Below are 23,340 nucleotides of genomic sequence, written 5' to 3'. Positions count from 1 at the left end.
TTCCTCCTTATGCGGCTGTGGCCCCCGACGTCACCTCATTCTTTGCATTGGGAGATGAGCGTCATCAATCCCAGGAGGCAATGGGAATGGCCGGCCGCTACTCTGATTGCTGATCACAATCTACAGCGCATGTGCGAGATTGCGATCGGCATTCTGGGAGCAAGAAACCAGAAAGAAGCTCACAGCAGGGGACACAGCGGCTTCAGACGCCCACACCGGAGATAGCCGCACCCTGCAATCAATTTTAAAGGTAAGATTTTATCTTTATTCAATTACTGTCCTGTACTGTAATGAGGGGTTAGTGTTAGTGTAATTGGGGTTAGTTTAGGATTAGGGGGGTATTTTTAGCTAAAAAATTTCTTTGTGGCCAGAACTCCGCTTTAAGTAAAAAATTTGACTTTACAATACAGGCAAAACTATAAAAAGTCTTACCTGTAGGTGCCTTTGAAAGGGCTTGAATTTGCACAGCATTGGCTTAAGCTGATTACGCAATTGGTACATGAGCAGTCCTCTCTATGTTCAAGGAACACAATGCTGACTCCGACCGGAGTGACGTCATTGAAGCTGGCCATTCAAAATGCCGGAGCTCACAAACTTGGAAGAAAGATTGGGTGAAGATGGAAACGCCTGCAACAGTGACAGCATGCCACTGGAGGGTTTAATTTATAAGGTAAGTCTGCCATATCTGTCATAATTTGCTAGCATGTGGTGCATACTGGCACATTGTGGCATTCACCTGCAGGGTGCACATGCATATTTTTTTTTTTCTTACGTTTACTAACGCTTTAAAGATGAATTCCAAGTATGAATATTTATACATGGTTCAGTTTCAACCAATTTAACTATACTTTTAGGATCCCCCTCAAAGCTGGAAATCACTGAAATAGACACAGCTACTTCAGTGATCTCCACTTGCTACCAGATCCTGTGACAAGTGTCTGTTCTACTGCTTATGGAACATAGGAGGTTGTTCACTTGGCATGGGCACCATTCAGAGAACACTTTGCATTTTCTAATGGAATGCAAACAGTTCTCTGATTGGTCAAAGTGTAGAGGTGGGGCGCTGATGTCACAATCTCTAACTCGTCTAATCAGTGAACGCTTTGCATTAACTGAAAAGAATGCAAAGCGTTCTCCGAATGGCTCCCTTGTTAAGGGGACAGCCTCCTATGTTCGCAATGTAGCAGGGCAGCTGCTTGACACAGGACCCAGAATCTAGCGGAGATCGCTTAACTAGAGGTTCCTACTACAGTGATTTCCAGTTTCCAGGGGGATTTCATAAGTATTGCTCATACATACTTACATTGGTCCAGTGTAACTAAGTAAAATGTCTATACCTGGAATTCATCTTAAAATATTTGCAGCAGGTCTTTATGGCAGATCAGCTGATGCTGTTAGACTTTGGCATGTAACTGGTCCCCAGTGAGGTAAGTATGCACCTGTAGGGGTTAATTTGGCTTTATGTTATAGGTTAGGGGGATGGATGTAGGGGAGGGGGGCATGGTTTGGATATGGTGTAAATGGAGTGTAGATGGGAGCTGTGATGTATGTGATGTACAAATAAGAAAAAATGTATTAGAAAAGCAAGAAAGAGGGTGCACCAACCTAGCACATTACCTTTATAAGCTTCTTATAAATAAAATATGACTAAAACTAAAATGGCATTTTAGTAAATAAACTGACTAAAACTAAATTAAAATTTCACATCAAAATAATATTGCTTTACTCTACAGGTAAGACTATAAAGAGTCATACCTCTTACCTAGATACTGGCATCAGCTTGTGAATTCTATATTTGCATAAGAATATACAAAAAACAATACTTTGTCGCAGTACATTCTACCCTGTACTGCGACGCAGCGCATAAATACAATACACGACAATACATTTCCAATCATACAAATAAATACATTCATTCTGCGGTATGATGCCTAATGTGTTGTGCGGAGTAAGGATACCCCGAGCCATCACATCATGCATGACGCTGCATTACCTGGAAAGCATATAACTAGAAGACAATGACTATACGATTACTTGGCATGCTTCATTCAAACAAAAATGCAGTTCAATAAGCAACAGGTGTAATGGGGGGGGGGGAGGGGTTAGGGGAGGGGAATGAGATCACAAGCCCGAAGCTTTATTGAATGGACAAAGACACAATAAGGGAGAGTGGGGGGAAGGGGAAATCTTCAGACCTCCTCTTCCTTCATGAGATCCATCAAGTTATAGTCTCTGAGCAGACTGTCGACCAGTCTGCGACAGTCCTCAATGGACATCCTCTCCCACTGGTGGATAAGGCGCTTTCTGGCGCACCATAAAGCGTCCTTAAAGCAACACAACACCCGCCAGGCGTTGTCAATGTCCTCCCAGGAAAAAGTTCCACAGAATAGTCCGTTCAGCACAACGAAGTGTGCAGGGGAGGGCTGGCAGCCTTAAGCCTGGTGGGCAAGTCCGGTCAAGTGGCCCGCTGAACTACCGAATCAACTCACCATCCATGCCCAGCTTTTTAGTGGGATTGCGACGGACAAATCTGACACATAGTGACACTTTTTGGGGACCAGTGACACTAATACAGTGATCAGTGCTAAAAAATGCACTGCTACTGTATAAATGACGATGGCAGGAAAGGGGTTAACACTAGGGGTGATCAAGGGGTTAAGTTTGCTCCTAGGGAATGCTTTCTTACTGTGTGGGGGATGGATGTACTAGAGAAAATAAAAAGATCTGTGTTTCAGCTCAGCTGAAACACAGATCTCCATCTTCCCGTGACAGAACAGCCGTCTGCCTTGTTTACAAAGGCAGACCGCCGTTCTGTCATTCTCCTGCATGATCGCAGGTGACCTGCTGATTGGCTCCCGCTGTGTCGCGCCCCCTAGAACCCGTGCACAAAATCACGCATCGGTATGTGATTTTGCACAGCCAGGCCGCCCTGCCACACTATATATGCGGTGGGCGGTCTGGAAGTGGTTAAGCTGGATGAATGGGTCCTGTAGTCCTGCACTAGTTGGGGGATCGGGGGTGGGTGACACATGCTGAGCTCTGAGGGGCTTATGCTGGGACCTGTAGTCCTTCACTTTTGGGGGGATTACATCCCCAAAAGAAAAGGACTGCAAGTCCCAGCATGAACCCTGGCTGAGATCTACACATGTGACCTCCTCCTTTGGGGCCAGCTTACGCTCCCATGACACAAGGGGGAGCCCTAGGGGACCTCAGGGACCCAATACCTTTAAAGAGGTTGTAAACCCATGAAACTATTTATTTTTTTTTTTGCTGCAACCTGAAAGAGAAACCCATAATGAGCTAGTATGCATTGCATACTAGCTCATTATGAAATACTTACCTTAGAACGAGCCCCCGCCGTGCTGCCCACTTACCTGTATGACGGGCGACATGTCCAGTCACCCATCTTCCGGGATTGCGGCATCCGGCCATCTGATTGGCCAGAGCCGCGGGAGCCGACAGTCACGGCACCGGACTCTGAAGAAACGGCACCAGCGGCCGTTCCTTCAGAGCGCATGCGCCAGTGACGTCACTGGCTGCATGTCAGATAAATATCTCTTTAAAGAGGAAGTAAACCCTCCTCTGACACTTTTACCTATAGGTAAGCCTATGATAAGGATTACCTATAGGTACTGTAAATATCTCCTAAACATGTACCGTTTAGGAGATATTTACCTTACATGCAGCCAGTGACGTTACTGGCGCATGCGCTCTGAAGGAACGGCCGCTGGTGCCATTTCTTCAGAGTCCGGTGCCGTGACCGTCGGCTCCCGCACTCGTGCGCGGGAGTGACGTCACCGCGGCTCCGGCCAATCAGATGGCCGGATGCCGCGATCCTGGAGGACAGGCGACTGGACATGTTGCCCGTCATCCAGCTAAACGGGCGGCACGGCGGGGGCTCATTCTAAGGTAAGTATTTCATAATGAGCTAGTATGCGATGCATACTAGCTCATTATGTCTCTCTTGCAGGGTCAAAAAGAAAAAAAAAAAAAAGGGTTTACAACCTATTTAACTGGACTGTATACAGCATGTATATTGATGTATAGCTGCTCCTGGCTCTAAATACTTGTCTCATACCTGTATAATACAGGTATGAGACAGGTGTATAGTGCCAGGAACAGCTAGACATCAATATACATGCTGTATACAATGCCAGGGGGAAAGTACAGGGAAAAAATGTCCACATCATGTCACTTTTTTTTTTTTGGTCACTCACTGGCTGCTCTTCTCCGAGTGACAGTGCCAGGGGGAAAGTACAGGGAATTAAAAATGTCCACATGTCACTTTTTTTTTTTTTGTCACTCACTGGCTGCCGCTGCTCTTCTCCAGTCCCGACCACCTCACAGACACTGTCCACCGCACCCCAGCAGGTAACTTCACTAGATTTAATCTGGATTGCCGCTGACCCGCCGCTGTTGCCCATTGCAGACTTGCAGTTTACTAGGCCAGGCCAGCCACCTCTTCTGCATCGGCCCCACGTTGATGGGATGGAGGGAGGAGCCGGAGGTGGGAGGGGCCGGGTGGCTGGGGCCAGTGATCGGCGCGGAGGACGGCCGACGGTGCTTTGCATGATGGGTCTCCTCTCTGCTCTGGAGACCGCTACGTCACTGGTTGCTAGACGCTAAGCGGCCGGTGATCTAGCAACCAGGTCTCCAGGGCAGGGCCAGGGCAGGAAGTGACAGCGTGTCTGTTACTGTCACTCACTGACTAGCGACATACCGTACCGACGGACGGCGGGACTGACCCCAAACTGAGCGGCCTTTTCTGAGGGGGATTAGACCGGCCCGGGGGGAAATTGCCACCTTGCCCCCCGGGCCAGCCCGCCTCTGGAAGTGTGTGATGGCAGGCTGTGGTACAAAGTCTTTGAGTTCAGGTTCCAAGGCCCTCAACAAGCTCTGTGCAAAGGGGCACTCCCAGAAAACGTGCAAAGCAGTTTCCTCCTGGATGATGCAAAAAGGGCAGTGCCTGTATCTGTACAAGTTTCTGGCATGCATAAATGCCCTCAGCGGCAACCTCCCTTGGATTGCCATCCATGCCAGATCTTTGTGCTTGTTGGTGAGTCCCTTTGAAGAGACATTCCTCCAGACCACTTTGCAAGTGGCTGAAGGTAGGCCTGGAACAGTCTCCGCAATGTCTATGGCTCTGATCAACTTGTAGATAGTTTTTGGCTTCCACAAGTCGGGCTTAACTCCATGCAGCCCCTGCTCCTTGATGAACTTGACAGTGTCCAAGTAGTACCAAGGAGTGTCCCAGTTGTAGGGGATGGAACTGTCCCATTTGTCCCATCCAAGGGACCTCCAAAGAGGCAGGAGGAAAAAACGGGACATGGAGTTGCCACCAGATAATAAAGGGTGACTCCAACACGCCTCAGGAAATATGATCAGGGGACCTCACGGTTCCGATGTAGATCTCCAGCAGTGTGATGTATAAGGTATTATATGAAATGAAAAAGGGCAAACGCCATAGCGTAAAACCACAAAATAAAAATATGAAGACAACACCCAAAGTGATGGGAACACAAAGGTTCTAGTGCAAAAAGGTGAATCAGTGTGGATAAGTGAAGCACCAACACCACCAGACTCAATAGGTACCCCTTACAGAGTGCTGTAGGATAATAGCAAAAGGTTTGAAGGACACCTTCCCCAGTGGAAATGGCCGCTTACCAGAATGACCTTAATGGAGAGCGTAGAAAGAGGGGGGATCCCAATCGTGCAAACCAGGGGAGCGACAGTATGTGTGGGTACTCTTACCAAATCCAGATATTAAATAGGCAGGGGTTCAAATAAACACTCAGCTGGGACCTCCACTGCAAACTTCACCAAAGGGCTCAGGATATATTGCAGGGGTTAGCCAAGGAACACAGAGGAGAGAGCCATAGCGTAAAACCCAACATAAATGCATTGCATAAAAGAAAGACACTTACAAACGTCAGAAGTCAGGTGCATGGATGGAGAGGGATATACAGCCGCCGGCCGGACGGCTCCGCTCGCCCGTCCTTCGTAGACAGATAAGTAGGGATGACGTCAGCACGCCGTGATCTGACGCATTTCATCAAAGATGATATTCTCACCTCCATGCACCTGTCTTCTGACGTTTGTAAGTGTCTTTGTTTTATGCAATAAATTTTTGTTGGGTTTTACGCTATGGCTCTCTCCTTTGTGTTCCTTGGCTAACCCCTGCAATATATCCTGAGCCCTTTGGTGAAGTTCGCAGTGGAGGTCCCAGCTGAGTGTTTATTTGAACCCCTGCCTATTTAATATCTGGATTTGGTAAGAGTACCCACACATACTGTCGCTCCCCTGGTTTGCACGATTGCCCCTCTTTCTACGATCTCCATTAAAGTCATTCTGGTAAGCGGCCATTTCCACTGGGGAAGGTGTCCTTCAAACCTTTTGCTATTATCCTACAGCACTCGGTAAGGGGTACCTATTGAGTCTGGTGGTGTTGGTGCTTCACTTATCCACACTGGTTCACCTTTTTGCACTAGAACCTTTGTGTTCCCATCACTTTGGGTGTTGTCTTCATATTTTTATTTTGTGGTTTTACGCTATGGCGTTTGCCCTTTTTCATTTCATATAATACCTTATACATCACACTGCTGGAGATCTACATCGGAACCGTGAGGTCCCCTGATCATATTTCCTGAGGCGTGTTGGAGTCACCCTTTATTATCTGGCCATTCTTTTTCATATTTCTGGTAAGCGGTACCTGCACAAGTCATATATTTAATTTTGGGTGCTATTCCCAATTTACTTTTCGGATTTACACTATGGTGTTTGCTTCCCATTTGATGGTTCAATTCACAGCGCAACTTGTTTATATATATTTGTTTTGGGGTGTCGGTCGCACTTGAAGTTGCTGCTCTTTTGTTTTGTTTTTGAATTAGCGCAGTTGTTTCTTTTCTTTTTACAGTTGCCACCAGAGTCCGAAGTCCTGTCGACCAAAGTCCTGCGGGTACAGTTACAAGCAAAGAACACCCTCAGTAACGTTGCGATGTCGGGCACGACCCTTACTGCCCTTGAGGGGTTCCTTGAACATGACTGACCGCTTCACTCTGTCCATTTTGAAGCCCCAGATGAAGTGAAACTCCGCCCTGGTGATGGCCTTGCAGGTGTTGACGCGGGGGGGGGGGGGCAGGCCTGGGTGAGGTACTGCAACACAGGGAGGATCTCGCTGCGGAGTACCAGTGTTTTCCCTTCGATGGTGAGTTCTCTGAGGCTCCATAGTCCAAATTTCTGTCTCATCTTGAACAGTCTCTCCTCCCAAGACTTCAAGGCTGTACCCTCAGCTCCAAACCAAACTCCAAGAATCCAGAATTAACAGTATGCTCCAGCAGAAATTAGGGAGGTTTCCCCATATTCCGGTGAGTGGCACACTTAGGAGGTGGAGATGGCTGTCCAATGGACATTGATAACATCATGGCGACAGAACCAGAAGTGAAGCAGTAGTGAAAAATGTATGGGCTGCATATTTAAGGACAGCGACTCGGGGGAAAAAGAATGCTCCATAAAGCGACGCCACCTAGTAATGAAACATCGCATGGATTTGAAGTTCTGATTGATAGTGTCCAGTTTCTCCAACATAAATAGGGCCACGAGAGCTTGTTTTACTGCAGTTATTTGTGATGGAGCAGAGTAAATCCAGCCTTGCATGAGAGCTCTGCGGGCTACCAGAAGGCAAATATGAATCCATTTAAGTAGGCTACTTTGTTTGGATGGCAGTGATGGAGCTGGTGCTGTTTCGCATCCAACAAATGCATAGCATAGGGTCTTTGGAAATAGCAATTTGGTGGACTTGTCCGATATACTTGAGGACTTGATCCCAGAATGAGGAAGTTGATGGACAATCTTACAATTTGTGAAATAGAGTCGATCGGAAGGTGGTACACCAGGGGCATGTTGATTGGGAAGGATCTGTAGCGCCAGAGTGGAAAGGGTAGTAGGCCCGATGAGTAATCCTAAATTGTGTTTCATGCTAAATTTCACAGACCAGTAAGGAACAGACTTTTTGGTAGCCCGCCAGGATCTTTTCGTGGAAAGTCCTCATTGCCAAGGACAGATATCCAAGGTTTAAAGGAAGCAAGACAGTACTTAGTCGTTTGGTGCCCTATAAGGTATTAATAAACATCCGAAATTGAGTATTGGCTGTGGCGGAGCACTGACGAGGGCTGAAGCAAGTTCTGAGATAGCCTATTTATTAGTTGGTGATAGTGGAAAGCCTGAGATTCAGAGAGAAAGTATTGTGTAACCAAGTTCAGAAAAAATGTAAAGATTTTTAATTTGTAGTTTAATAGTACTTTTCTCCCAGTGACTTAAAGTGCCTAGGATTCAAGGCAGTGATATTGGATGCATTCAGTTGGGCCATTTAACCAACCAGCATGTCCTTGGAGTATGGGGCATTTTAGGGGTTGATTCAATGGAAATTGTAAGTGATTTGGTCGCTGATGCTTCTAAAACATAATAGTGGACTTCCTATATGACCATGTTAATGCAGGCAATTTTCGTTACCTTGGCTTATGCTGCAGTGACTGGAATTGTTAATCACCCAGCTATTGTAAGATACTTAGGGGTCATACCATTTGGATTCCTGTTCTTATTGCTCTAAAAGCTAGATCAGGCATAAGGGTTGCTATGTTAAAAGAAAACTCAAATTTTGTGTAAACATATGCTATTTAAATAATTCCAAAGACTGAAATCTGGGCACAAAAAAATAATTTAAATATATTCTTCAATAGAAGCAAAGGATATACAGTAATTCAACTTTGTGTGCACCAAATGCTTTTGAAAACACAGGTTTTACCTTATAGAATGTGCTGTACATAGCCTGTGCAGATAGCAGAGCTGTGGGAGGGACCCAGTAGGCCCCTAACCAACTAAAGGCTGCCTGTACCTATAACTGGTCTTAGTGGTAAGGAGCACTGGAAGGGCGGACGCAGATCATAAAAACGAAGAGTTTTCCAGACACAACTTACCAACCAGCCAGCGACCAACCGAATTGACCTGTCTAACAGTATGCGTTAGAAACAGGGGTTTGGTTGCACACATTTGCAAATACATGCGTAAGCTGCAGGCCCCGACAAAGCACCCTGTGATCTGCAGTCCCTAACTCTACAATTTGAAGAGTCTCTACAATGAGATGCTTACGCATGTATTTGCAAATGTGTGCAAATACATGCGTAAGCATCTCATTGTAGAGACTCAGCACTGTCCTGACCCTCTGTCTGGACAGTGCTGATTGGCCCTGTGCTGACCACATGTACCCTTCCAAGGAAAAAAAAAAAAAAAACTTCAGCAATACACACCAAACTGAGTATGTGTAGCTTGCCCCCTAGCTATGTATTATCAGAATTTGGTTTGGGGGCTGTGGAAGAAAGGGAAGATCAGAGAAGACAGGATCAAACAGCCTTTTTATACAATGTGCAGGAATTACCCCTTAGGGAACTTTCACACTGCTCTGTAGCAAAATCGCAATTTCGGATGCGTTTGCTGTGCGTTTCTGGTGCGTTTTTGTGTTGCCTGCACTTGTGAAAAATGGATGTGACTCAAAAACACACCAAAAATGCATTGTTACCACAATCTTGCCACAATTTCCATGTATTTCAATGGGAAGCTGCATTTTGGTGCAGTTTTGAGATGCAGCTTGCAGGACTTTTCAAAACGCACTGCACCTGTAACGCAGTGGTGTGAAAATTCCCATAGGATTTAAAGGGAAACATTTTTCTTGCGTTTTTCATGCAAAGAACAAAAAAGCAGGAAAAATGTATCAGTGTGAAAGGGCCTTTAGGTTACACAGTGAGTATAACAAGCATGCTTTACTGCAAATGCACACTGATTTTACTGTTGTGGGTTTAGTAACACTTTAATGGTAATAAAAATGACCTTTCCTTTTAATCTACAGATAGATAAGATTTTTGTACCATTGATTAAGAACTCCTCTTTTCTGACCCTGTAATATTATTCACCATGTGGTTATGATTTACAAGAATTATTGTCCCCCTGCTCCCTGATCCTGTAAGAGGACAGATGTCAGCACGGAGCATGAGGTCATACAAGAGGTGGTCTGTTCAATGGAATATGGCATTCAGATGTCAACGTAAGCAGCACTTTCTGTTTTATGTGGATGTAAACCCCATTCATGAAATTTGACCTGGGCACATATATCTGAAGTGTTTACCTATCTCATTCCAATGCCCTAGGTCCCGTGTCTTTCTGCTGCTCCATTCCTCTGAATGATAACTCCCGACAAGTTCCCGAACACATGAGATAAAAGCAGCTGGAAATCTGTGTCGGAGTGGGTGCATAGAGATAAATATTTGTCACAAGTTAGCCTGTAGTTTTGTTTGTATACTCCTACCTCCTTGCTGCAGTGCTTCATTCTTGCATCTTTTCACATGTGCTGTTTGGCTTCTCTGTTCTCCTATGGGCATCACCTGCTCCACTTTGGGTTATATCCTTTTCCTGTCTATTACTTCCTGGGTCACCTCCCTGTTTGCTTCCCTATATATATACACATGCTCAGTGCACTGCTCCTTTTTTGAGCAACTTCACTGTTCTCTGAGCTCCCAGCTGTATACCCCTAGGCTATTGTATCTGATTCACTGTGTACTGACCCCGGCTTCGTTTTTCTTTTTTTCCCTGTTTGCTTGCTACCTGTCCTGACCTCAGGTTGTCCCGTGGATATCCTTTTGTCTGCTGTGTACTCTGCACATGCCAGCAGTCTCCGCATCTTCAGCTGGGCCTACCTGGGGGCCGCGACCTGGTTCCAGCCTGCTGCAAGTCCATCCCCACCATCAGGGGCCCTGGTCAAGAAACAGGCTGGGGCTTAGAATGCCCTGGGGAATCCTGAGCTGGGGATCTACAATGGCTCACTACCACAGACCCGCTGACAAGATCAGCAGAGAGCTGGTCTATTCACAGCACAGCTGCATGTTTCTTCCTTCCTCTGCCTATGTGTAGGTGGGTGTGTGCCTTTCCTCCAATCAGCTGTCACATAGTGGATGCCACAACTCCACACCCAGTGCTGGAACAGGAAGAAAGAATTCTAACACAATGTTCACTTTCTAAACAGTGTAGAAAGCTGGTGACAACAGATATGCAAATAACACCTATGTAGGGAGATTTGTTTCTTCTCTGTGTATTATCTGAGGCTGTTCACTTCACTGGGTAAATGGAGAGTTTACATCCACTTAAAGGAATCATGCACATGGGTGTATGAATTTATGCTACATTATGCAAACCACTGACTACCAAAGTAGATCAAACAGTGTTAACCATGCCCCCCCTCTGGACAAGTGTCCTGATCCTGACCTTTATATCTATAGCACAGAGGTAGTTAAGGAATTGCAATAATTTTTTCTACATATTTCATATGTAAATTGCTGACCCAGAAAAGAGGTTATTTTTTTTTTTTTTTAAATGCCAGTTTACCTTTAAAAGTAGTAGAATTAGCTTGTCATGAGCGTGCCCTAGTAGAAACTAGTTCTCCCGCAGTATTTTTGCCAAGACAGTGGAAATTTCCTGTTTACTGATTAGAACAAGTCATGTTGACATGTGTTTGATCTGAATTTCACAAAACAGATTAGGAGGCTGTGGAAGTCTCCTGTGACTCATGTTAGCCACTAATAGGACACCATGGGACCGGCTTCAGTCAAACATAGACAAGCAACAAGCACACTCATTTACAAAAAGTAGAGCAAAACTGGGGCAAGATAGAGCCATTACCCAAAGTAACCTGATTGATTTTATTTGTGTATAGAGCCTTATTGGTTGCTATGAGTATAGTGAGTTCTTAAAGGCAACTCTTCCTTTGTCAATTTTCAGGCCAACTCCATTTTTGGGAAAAAATAAAATAAATAAAAGCCAAACATCTGTACTTGCAGTATACAGGAGTCCAGCAGATTATAGTAAGGAGAATGCACGACAGACCCAAGGGATTCATCAGAGTAATAAAACTGCCCATATATAGTTAGATTATTCGATTTTCATTTGAAAGTTTGCATGAAATTCTAAAAAATCATTTTTCAGAACATTCAACATTGAGACAACTAATTACATTTAAAACTCTTAAAAATGTGGGATTCCCGTATATCCTTCCCCTTTGATTTTTCCCATCATTACAATCAAAACCAATCATTGATTTGTTTCCATCAACCATTAGAATGTGGGTGGGGCTTAAGGCGTCTTGGTGGGCTCACTAGGAAGATGCACTTGCTTATGCCTGGCAGGAGTGTACGGTCACGTGAAAACAACATTAACCACTTCCCGCCCGCCCTATTACAAAATGACGGCGGGAATGTGGTTGAGTTATCCTGACCGGACGTCATATGACGGCGGCAGGATAACACCGCTCTGGGCGCCCCCCGGCGATCGGTGATGCGAGGTGTCAGTCTGACACCCTGCATCTCCGATCTCGGTAAAGAGCCTCTGACGGAGGCTCTTTACCATGTGATCAGCCGTGTCCAATCACGGCTGGTCACATAGTAAAACAGGAACAGCCGTTGATCGGCTTTCCTTAGTTCGTGCCTGACAGGCACGAGTAAAGGAGCGCCGATCGGCGGCTCCCCTGACAGGGGGGGGTCGGCACTGGTAATCAGATCATTGATTACCAGTGCAGACCCTCGGGGGGGGGGGATGCCACTAGAACCACCAGGGATGCCCACTATGACCCCAGGGATGCCCACTATGACCCCAGGGATGCCCACTATGGCCACCAGGGATGGCAATCAGGGCTCAGAGAGCCCCCCATTGCCCTCCCCATCAGTGATGCCCACCAGTGTCCTCCCTATCAGTGCTGCCCACAAGTGCCCATCATTGCCATCCTTTAGTGTCGCCCACCAGTGCCCATTATTGCCCACCAGTGCCGCCTATCAGTGCCCATTAGTGCCCATCAGTGCCGCCCGTCAGTGGCGATCAGTGCCGCCCATCAGTGCCCATCAGTGCCCACCAGTGCTGCCTATCAGTGCCCATTAGTGCCCGTCAGTCCCACCTATCAGTGCCCGTCAGTGCCGCCTATCAGTGCCCATCAATGCCGCCTATCAGTGCCCAGCAGTGCCGCCTATCAGTGCCCACCAATGCTGCATATCAGTGCTACCTATCAGTGCCACATATCAGTGCCTATCAGTGCCGCCTATCAGTGCCGCCTATCAGTGCCGCCTATCAGTGCCACCCCATCAGTGCCACCCCATCATTGCCTCCTCATCACTGCCTGTCAGTGCAGTCTCATCAGTGCTCATCAGTGCAGGAAAAAACTTATTTATTTACAAAATTGTATAACATAAACAAAAAAACTTTTTTTTTTTTCAAACTTTTCTGTCTTTTTTTATTTGTTTAGCAAAAAATAAAAATCGCACAGGCGATCAAATACCACCAAAAGAAAGCTCTGTTTGTGGGGGGAAAATGATATAAATTTGGTGTAAGTACAGTGTTGCATGACCGCGCAATTGTCATTCAAAATGCAACAGCGCTAAAAGGGGAAAATTGGCCTGGGCGGGAAGGGAGGGAAGTGCCCTGTATTAAAGTGGTTAAGGTACGACACCATACTTAGAAGCAGGCAACAACTCACACAGCTAACTCTTCTGTACAAGGCTGCTGTTAAAAATCACAGGGCCCCAAACAGCCTACCTGACAAGGCCCCCTTCCCCCATCGGAAAGTGACCGAGGACATAGATTTATCAGTCCCTTTCTCTGTAGCCTCAGCTGCACAGATGATTGAATAGGAAGTGCTCTGAGGCTTGCTGCTCATTCACATACTGAAACATAGTAAACCTAGCTTACCATGCTTCAGTGATGAATGGACATAGGAGTGATTGGTAGTGATCGCTCACTGTGTTCATTTAGAAAAGAAATTACATATTTACTGGCCCCTTCCCCTCTCTCCATTGCAGCAGTGCTGCGGTGGAAAGGGGCACACATGGAGGCCCAGGCAGAAGATGGAAGGGGCCCATGTGCAAGAACCAATTTGTCTGCAGTGCAGCCAGAGGCGGAAAGAGGAGGAGAAGCTGGCAGCGCTGCAGGGGGAGACAGAAGAGAATCTGTGTCTGCAATAAGACAATACAATCGGACCTCCTGCTGAACAGGTGCCTGGGCCCCCCTTTTGAACTGATGGGGAAAGGGCCCAGTACAGGAGGGCTGGCTGTATTGCCTTATTAGCTTCTTTTTTTTTTTGGTCATGCTCCAGGCTGCCTGTTGATTGCAGTTGAACATTGTCTGCAATCGGACGGCCAGACGTAAGAGAATTGTAATCATCCTGGGGTCTGCCTGGAGCTGATTTCTCTGTTTCCCACCTGTGTTAAAGAGCTGGAGCTAACATCATAAGCCTATGTGACCTTCCATAATAGAGTGTCTAGGCTCTTATTGGTGGTGGTGGGAATTTCACTTGGTGGAGGTTTTACATCTGATCTTAAAAGCGCAAGAGTTTCTTCATGTGTTATCATCTCGTTTGAATTTTTGGTCTATGAAAGAAACTGTTTACATTCAGACTTTCATTATTTACACGTGTTCATTTATGTGGTTTAGTGCAACAATTTTATTGTATGTTATTAGCAGCTCTGCTTCTGTACCTCGTGGCCAAACTTATTATACTGTTAACTCAAAGCGCTATGGACCCAGGCACTTTTTAGAGTACCACTTCCCATTGCAGAAGGATCCAGGAGAAACACACAGGACTTAGGGCTTTGGAGAGAGTTAAGAAAACACTGCAGGTATTTATGTTGTGACGGGAGTCACTTCGGTTAGGGGGCCCGTGGAACACTGCTTAAGGCGTATTTCCAATGCATGGTATGGATCAGTTTGGCGCTTTTTCACTGCATGGTACCACATGGTATGAGTTAGAACAGTTCGATACGGTTTGGTACAGCGGCGCTTTTCCACTACATGGTATGGCGTCGGTACGGGTCGCTTAAACAGTACCACCTCGGTTGGGGTTTCAAGTAGGCCGTACCGATACCATATCCCACAATCCTTTGCATGCAGCATTGATTGTTTGTCACTACTAGCCACTTATTGGTCAGAGAATCGTTGTAATCCCAGCCACTTACTACTAAGTACTACAACAGTGGAAAAGCAATTTGAGCCAAGTAGAGCCTATACAGTGCTGAAAGATGCCTACTTGTACCACGCAGTGGAAAAGCAAAGTGAGCCGAGCTGGGCCAAGCAGTGCCGAGTGGAGCCGAGCTGGTATTTGCAGTGGAAAAGTGCCATTAGAGAGGTTGGGAAATCCCTGTCTCAGCTCCCTAGGCCCCTCTTATGTGTAAGTCACCCTGTGTCTTTTAGGGGCACAGGGTAACCAAGAAAATGATGGACAGCTACTTTATGGACACTGAGAATGTGGTTTGGATTACTTCAAATGGGACAGTAATATTTATCCACAATATCTCTCAAGAAATCTATGATACATTAATTCCACTGAATGATGGAACTTTGTATGAGCTTTGCCATATAGCCTGTTGTAGACCATTGAAATGAAGTCTGTGACTCCTGAATAATCAAAGCATTGCTTAGATGTGGATTCCATGTTTAATTGTTAATTGGTACATATGTTGTCTCCTGCTATTGTCTGTTTAATAAGGTGTTCTGTGCTTATACTTAGGATAATGTGTAATGTACTTTGTTTTAGCCTTGTTGCTGGCCAGTCTGGTCAACCAGGCTGGTTTAAGTGCTGAGTTAGTTAGCATGTTAATTAAATCACATTCAGCTATTAGTTATTAGTCAGGAAGTAGAACACTGTTTGTGTTGGTTGTTCCCTAGTTATGTTAATTCTATTTATGTATTCAATTTCATCTGCATACTATAATGTAGGCAGGCTCATCTGACCTGGTGGGGTATATATTCTGTGTGCGTTTGTTCAATAAAGAGTTCCAGATCTTATACAAGCTATTCCCGGCTAGTCTTGTATATTGAGGCTAATATCTGATATCTATGTTCAAGACTGGAGGAAGCGGTATACTGACGGAAGCACACAAGCACACTCCGGGTCAGTTCTGTCACATATGTGCCTAGGTTAAATTTTATGAATCAGGTTTACATCCACTTTAAAGTTAATTAATTACTGTATAGACACACTGTATGCAAATTATGGTTACCGTCTGTAAACCTATACTCTGGGCACATTGCCAGACTGTCTATGATAACAGTGTTGCCACAGAATGAGACTGTCAGATAAAAAGCAAATGTTTAAGAATCACTCTAAGTTAAGCCACAGTAAAGCACAAAGTAAGTCCAAAATTAAAGGGGGGTCTTTACCGCAACCATTGTAATAAAGCATTGTAAAACACATTTTGATAGATATATAATCATTTTTATACATCAGACCAATATGAGGGACAAATGAGGAGGAATAAGGGACAGATGAACTTTGTTTAAAAGACTGACAGTCCCTCCAATTTAGAGACAGTTGGATGTGTATATATCAGACAAAAAAAAAGGAAAACTAAGGAAGAATAAGGGACCGAGGGTTTGGTTTTAAAAGAGGGGCAGTTCCTTCATATGTGGGGCAGTTAAATGATATGCCTTTTATTATCTACAACTGGAGTACTTTGATTGATTCCTTTAAGAAATCATTTTTTATTGCTCTGGTTTTCTACTGTACCTAACTTATGAGGACTGGAGAAAAGGAAAAAATCTGTATTGCTTTCAGCAACAAAATAATTATTAGCTGTCATATGATGTGTCATTGTACATGGGACATTAGAAGTACTAGGACATAAAACAGTAAGTAAGATTTTGTGTACTAAAAATATATGACTGTAGCACCCTCCTAGTTAGGTGCTAGTCAGGGAGTGTTGTTTTGGCTCTGTCTGCTTATCAGAAGAGCAGCAGGCAAAACATATGTGCACTCTGCTTATCACGGAGCAGGATTTGCAGTCATGTTCACTCAGTGTGCCCAATGTGTATTCATTTGGTCTTAGGGAATGTCCCCAGGTGATCCAATGGGGAGGCAGGTTGAAAGCTAGAGGAAACCTGACCAATGGTACACAGGCTTTTAGTACTGTCCCAGTGGGTTGGCACAGACCGTGGTGCATTATGGGACAGGGTATAAAAAGCCATGGGAACATGAGGTAGAGGTCTTTTGGCAGGAAGCCAGGTCCCAGAAGGAGGGTGTTGGCTGCCTCCTCTTCTGCAACAGTTGGTGGTGGTCACAGACAGTCTGCCTTGTTATATCCTTTGAAAAAGTCCTGTAGGACAAAATGCATCAGGATCGTGTCTTTACAGCCAGACTTGCACATTTCTCTGCTCTTACCATTGGAATGTTTGTGAGTGTTTCTTCCCTTTTTTAATAAATATTTTATTGGGGTTTTACACTATGTCTGTCTCCTTTGGTTTACCTCCACATGGGTCTGGTTATCTGTGAGTTATCCTGTCCATCTCCCCTGTTGGATACACACCGAGGAGACATCCGTGGTTGCAGATTGTTCAAGGAATCCTACCTCATCCTAACAGCTCCTTTTGACCCTCATGCATATGGTATTTAGGGTCAACAGCATCTGGTGAGCGCATTTATTTGTTGTTGGTGACGGGACATCATTACAACGACTCACTTTTGTATTTTGGAATATTCTACTCACACTTATCATTTGGAACCTGAATATGGACCCTTTTGATTATATTCTTTTATAGACTGTCACATATTTTTTTATATTTTTTTCTCCACTGTGAACTGTTGGAGTTTCTTGTTATTACAGCGCTGCACTTTATTTCACTATTTTGTATATCAACCTATTTGTCAGTTGTTTGTGTCAGCAGCTTTTACACTGGATTGGTTAGCGGTTTATTTACCCCTTTTTTACCAGAGGCGTGAGACTGAACCCAGAGGTCCAGGAGAAGCTGATTACAGGAGTTTGGGCACAGCAGAATCTGGAAAAACAGTGTCCGTGAGTACAGAAGAACTTGCCCAGGGGTCTGCCCAGGAAGGGAGCCACTCAGAAGTGCAGAGTCAGTGGATGGGTGTGAGCTAGCCCAGTGAGAAAGGGGGTACTAGGGGAGTACTCTGAAGAGAAACGTAATGAAAGCACTTATCTCATCTTCATTCAAGTGGCAGGATGAAGCAGCGGCCTTGCCGCATTCTCAAGTCGAAAGTCCCCAGTATTGTGAATAGTTAACAGTTTGAGTATCCCACTCATCCCTTCTCCCTTCCCAATTTAAATAAAACCACAAAAACAACAACCCCTAGACTGATCATTGACTGAGCCAAGAACCTAAAGTGATACGTTTCTGCAACCACTTGCTACGGGTAACCCAGGGGAATCCTTAAAGCCCTAATATTCAGCAGTCCTCTAGGGGGCAGTACTACATGCGGTTTTATTTGTTTTATGGCGTTCATTTTTGTGCATTGCTGAGTGTTTTTAAAGAAAATTTTGCTGTGTGCACTGCATGTATTTTTCATGATCTTGTGTTATAAAAAAAAAACTGCTGGTATACTGTGTTTGTAGTAATAATATACAACAGGGGTACTGAATTAAAATTAACGGATATCCGATCAGTAAAATGTTCTTCCAAACGAAGTCAGAATCGAAAGTTTGTGTGATTCCTTCACATCACAGCCCCCTCCTCCTAAATCACAATCCCATTCTTTCAACACATCCTCTTATCATAAGTTGCTTCCACCCAAAATAGGCATAAAAAGACTTACATAAACAATATGTAAGAACAACAATGAATCGAGCGTCCTGCTCGTGCTTATGTGAACGTCACTTCCGGTACACTTTCGGATCACTCCGTCTCTGCCCTACGCGTTACGTCACATGTGTATATTTATTGTTTTTGCACCGCCGAATGAGGACTTTATTTATATATTGGATCATATTGTTGTTGCTTTATCCATTGATTTTATTTGACTGATGTGGTATTTCACTTTATATGTATTTATTTGAATCACACAGTACACAGTCATTTGCACTTTATTATTTATTTGTGTGTTATTATACACATTTACACTTATGCGAGGTAGCGCTACACTACATTTACATTTTATTAGTTCTAGCCCAGACATCCACTTTGAAGAGGTTGAGGATGGCTGGTCTAAGTCCACTTTTGGTAAGTCTTTCAAAGCTTAAAAATTAAGACAAATCTGTAACTTTTGTAATTTGGATTCAGTTATCCCACTAAGCACTAAAGTGTCGCTCTAAGTGATTATGGTACAGTAGAGAAACTAACAAATCACCATTATCCTGACGAATATTCATAATATTTTGTCATTGTCTGTCATCGGAACTCTCTTGAATGTCTCATGCATGTGTCAGGAATATAAATGTGAGTGATCCCAGGTGTTAATCCTTAGAAAGAGAAAAGGTTTTGAAATTCTCAGTGGTCTTGGGATTAGTCCAGAAGCCAGCTCTCAAGAAATAGTTATCTAGTTGCTAAGCATCCAATGCTCGGGTTAAATTGGCTGCAAATGGGATTTATCAGCACAGTTGTTGCTCCTGTGTAGAAAATGACAAGTCAGAAGAACAGCGTGACAATAATAGACTCTGATTTTGGATATTGGAGCAAGACCTTTTTATAAAATTACAGGTATGTTCTCTCCTCTGGCCTAGATTCACTATGGATATTGCAGCAAAGAATTCAAATTTTGGGGCAAGCAAGGTTTACCAGTCTGTTGTAAATTGTTTTTTTATTTTTTAAAATAAAGTCTCGTACACATGATCAGATTATCGGATGAATTTTCATTTGTCTTTTGTTGCATGCTGATCTCACATCAAAAGTGAAGAGGTTACTTTCATATGAAAAATCTTGTCCAAGAGAATTAAACTTCAGAAGTAATGTAATGTGTTGAATTGTTTTGTATGTATTCTTTCATTTCCTAGCATGCGTAGTCTTGCTCTTACAATTTTTTTTTTTTGACGAAAATTGTACTAATTAAATGAAAATTGGACATTGTGTTCACATATGATAAAAATTTTAAAGCCTGCACATCCAGTTTTTGTCATCTGAAAATTTGTAATCGGCTGTTGAAAGCACCATACTAACGATCTGAAAATCGTCAGGTCGTTAGATGAAATTCTACTTCCGCTTTTATTATCATGTGTATGGGCCTTTAGTGCTAAAGAGTGTTAAAGAAAGAGATTGTTTTTTTTATTTCTTTTGGTTTGATGAATTCCTCTTAGCTTTTTGACTGAAGGACTTGTCTAACCAAAACTGGTAGATTCTTGAAGGTATATTTTCTCACCAGTTTCTTTTATGTTTTGGAGACCCCAGTTTTGAGATATCTGCACGCAGCCTATGTTCTCCCCTGATCATGCAATTATAACAATAACAGACCTTTTATCTAGCACTCACCTTAAAAAAATAGCAAGTGCACTGAAATGACTTATCAGTCACAGAAGCTGGTAACAGACACCTAAGTAGGGGAGATTTTATAATTGAAATCTCTGAATCACTAAACTGTGCAAACTTTTGGCATGTGTGACTCACATTAAAGTACTGTAGATGTAAACCCTAACTGAATGACATTTCGTGTGTTAAAGCATTGTGTATTGTAAAAAAAAAAAAAATTGTTTAGGGGGTTTCCTAATGATGATAATGGTGGGCCATACTTGCATAATGTGCCTTTGGCTGCTGGTAGTCTCTATGGAAAGTCCATGTGAAAAGGTGATAACACAGGAGCATAGCTAGCCTAGTAGACAGAGAAAGAGCGAAGTCAAACCATAAAAGAAAGTGCTTGAGCAAATACCTTCATGTTAGGGCCACTAGGTATTTCTTTAATTAAATATTGAAAATTACTTTTGGAAATACATTGACATATTGCATCTTATATAAGGCCTTAGTAAGTTAGTTGGTTATACTTTATTTCTAATACAACTGAAAAATATAGGTGTGACATAGCAAATTAGGCTAATATCATCCTGCTGCTGGTGAGTTCTGGCAGGCATGCGGAGGAAGACACAGTAAAGAGGTGAAACACTTACAGGTTTTTATGTGTCTTTACCCCTCCAGCTGGAGGAGCAAGGGGCCACTCCTTGCTCCTCAAGGTGCGGGGCTGACACATACAAAACAGGTAAGTGTTTCCATGCCTATTCTAAAGTTCCTAACTCTAACAACTTCTTGCCAACAACAGGATCACAAGTGTGACATTTGCCTTAATCAGTTGGAAAATTGTTAATTGGATTGTATATATTATGACCGTATATATTTCAAGTCTCTATGGTAGAAAGTAGGGGGGATGTACAATCATGGAAATATGTATGTGAGCGTGTGGGGAAGGGGGGGGGGGGTAAAATCTTGTTTTATAAACAATGACCATTCGCTGGTATAACTTTTAATACTATTTTTGGCATTACCTCACAATCAAAATATATATAATATGAATAATATCATTTATCTATTTTTTCTTTATCAGGCTATTCCCAATATTTATGGATATACTAACTTCCTTCACAGAAAACAACTAATTGAAATGGCTGATATACCAATAGATATTGCTTTTTACATGGTCTTGGTAGTCTTTGGAATTCTGGGCAACTCATTGGTGCTTCTGACAGTAATAAGCAATGCTATAGAGAACAAGACTATGCCAGCTTCCGATATGATACTTATGAACCTCACTGTCATTCATCTTTTATTATCTGTCTTTCGGAATGTCCTGGTTGTTACATTCCAGATGGGAATAGATCTTCTCTTCTCCACTTCTTGGTGTCGGGTCTTCATGTTCATTTGGACCCTCTTGAGGTCCATGAGTGTCTGGGGCACATTCTCCATGAGTGTTTTCCATTATATCAGCATCAGGAACCATTATTTTAAATTGAGAGTAAACTCTTTCATCACCACCATTAAAGCTCTAGCCGCACTTTGGACATTCAACAGCTTGTATTATATACCAGCTTTAGTATATTCTTCCCGTGGCCAATCTAACACCACATTTTCAGTACAGCTGATAAGCACCAGTACCAGACCTGTAATGGGCTGTGTATGGAACTTCCCAAACCCTAATGCAAACCTGTTCTTCGTCACTGCATCATTGGTTATTCATGAAATCATACCTGTTATTCTTATGGTGGCCACCAATGTAGGTACTCTGTACACTTTGCAGCAGCATTCAAGGGCCATAGCTGCACAAAAAACCATTAATCGTGTGGCTTCTGAGAAGAAAGCAGCCTTAGTGATCACCACTTTGGTTCTTTTGTTTGTCATTTGTTGGGGAACCAACGTTGTGGCTGTTAACTTCTACAACTTTACAAAAGGGGCAGCTGCTTCCACCTTCCTGATGCCCATGGCTAACTTTGCTGCCTATGTTTTCATGGGCTTCAGCCCTCTGGTGTTGTTATTTGGACATAGCAAGCTACGTAGAAAACTGATTAGCCTGATATGTAAGCAGTTTAATCGTCAAGTTAATCCAGTAGGCTCTTCACCTAAGTTTACAACGACTACTGGCAAGTGTTAGGTAGACTTTTAGATAGACTAGTCCTTCTTATAAATGGCTTGTTGTATAAAGTTGTCTAAAGACAGTTAAAGTCCAATCATATTTATGACCTGACAATGGCTAACAAATTAGAATTTTACTTTTTTCATCCACATGCCTTCTGTGAGAAATGTTTGCTGTAAGTAAAGTAAAACTGTAGGTGATACCTTTTGTGTGACTAACTGAATATAAATGAATGTGCAAGCTTTCCTTAAAAGACTTCATCCCCTTCTCCAAAGCATGCTTGGAAACCATGCCAGAAAAGGCAAAAGTTTGCGCCTCAAAATATATTTAGCTAGCCACATGAAGTTTATCACGTACATTTTTACTTTCCTACTACTGTCTAAGGCTAACACAATAAAACACATTACTTCTCTAAGTGTCCAGTGCCATCTTAAGAGCCTTATAGGCCCCTGGGCAATGCAGTGCACTGGGGCCCCCTGCCTACACAATCACCCATGAGAATACACATTACAGGGAACACTATATACTACAAGAGAGTACAACTACTACCTGGAGTATATACCTTACTATATACATATTACAGGGACCAATATATACTACAAGAGAATACAACTACCTGGAGTATATACCTTACTATATACATATTACAGGGACCAATATATACTACAAGAGAATACAACTACCTGGAGTATATACCTTACTATATACATATTACAGGGAACACTATATACTACAAGAGTCTCTTGTAGTATATAGTGTTCCCTGTAATATTTATATAGTAAGGTATATCCTACAGGTAGTTGTCTCTTGTAGTATATATTTGTCCCTGTAATATGTATATAGTAAGGTATATACTCCAGCCTGAGCCTAGTTGTACTCTCTTGTAGTATATATTGGTCCCTGTGATATGTATATAGTAAGGTATATACTCCAGGTAGTAGTTGTACTCTCTTGTAGTATATAGTGTTCCCTGTAATATGTATATA

At 43.4% G+C, this 23,340-nt stretch overlaps 1 protein-coding gene across 1 annotated transcript; it reads left to right on the top strand.

The window, feature by feature from the left end:
* Positions 1 to 577: 577 nt before the first annotated feature.
* On the top strand, positions 578 to 22,372 carry LOC309568880 (olfactory receptor class A-like protein 4; the record flags this gene model as incomplete). Its single annotated transcript, XM_082274663.1, has 2 exons — positions 578 to 670; positions 21,332 to 22,372. 2 exons carry the CDS (start codon positions 578 to 580, stop codon positions 22,370 to 22,372), a joined length of 1,134 nt encoding a protein of 377 aa, XP_082130789.1.
* Positions 22,373 to 23,340: the final 968 nt, after the last annotated feature.

Source organism: Pelophylax lessonae (genome assembly GCF_965119305.1).
Source record: "Pelophylax lessonae genome assembly, chromosome: 12".
Lineage (NCBI taxonomy): Eukaryota > Metazoa > Chordata > Amphibia > Anura > Ranidae > Pelophylax > Pelophylax lessonae.
This window is presented reverse-complemented; position numbering and strand designations above follow the sequence as displayed.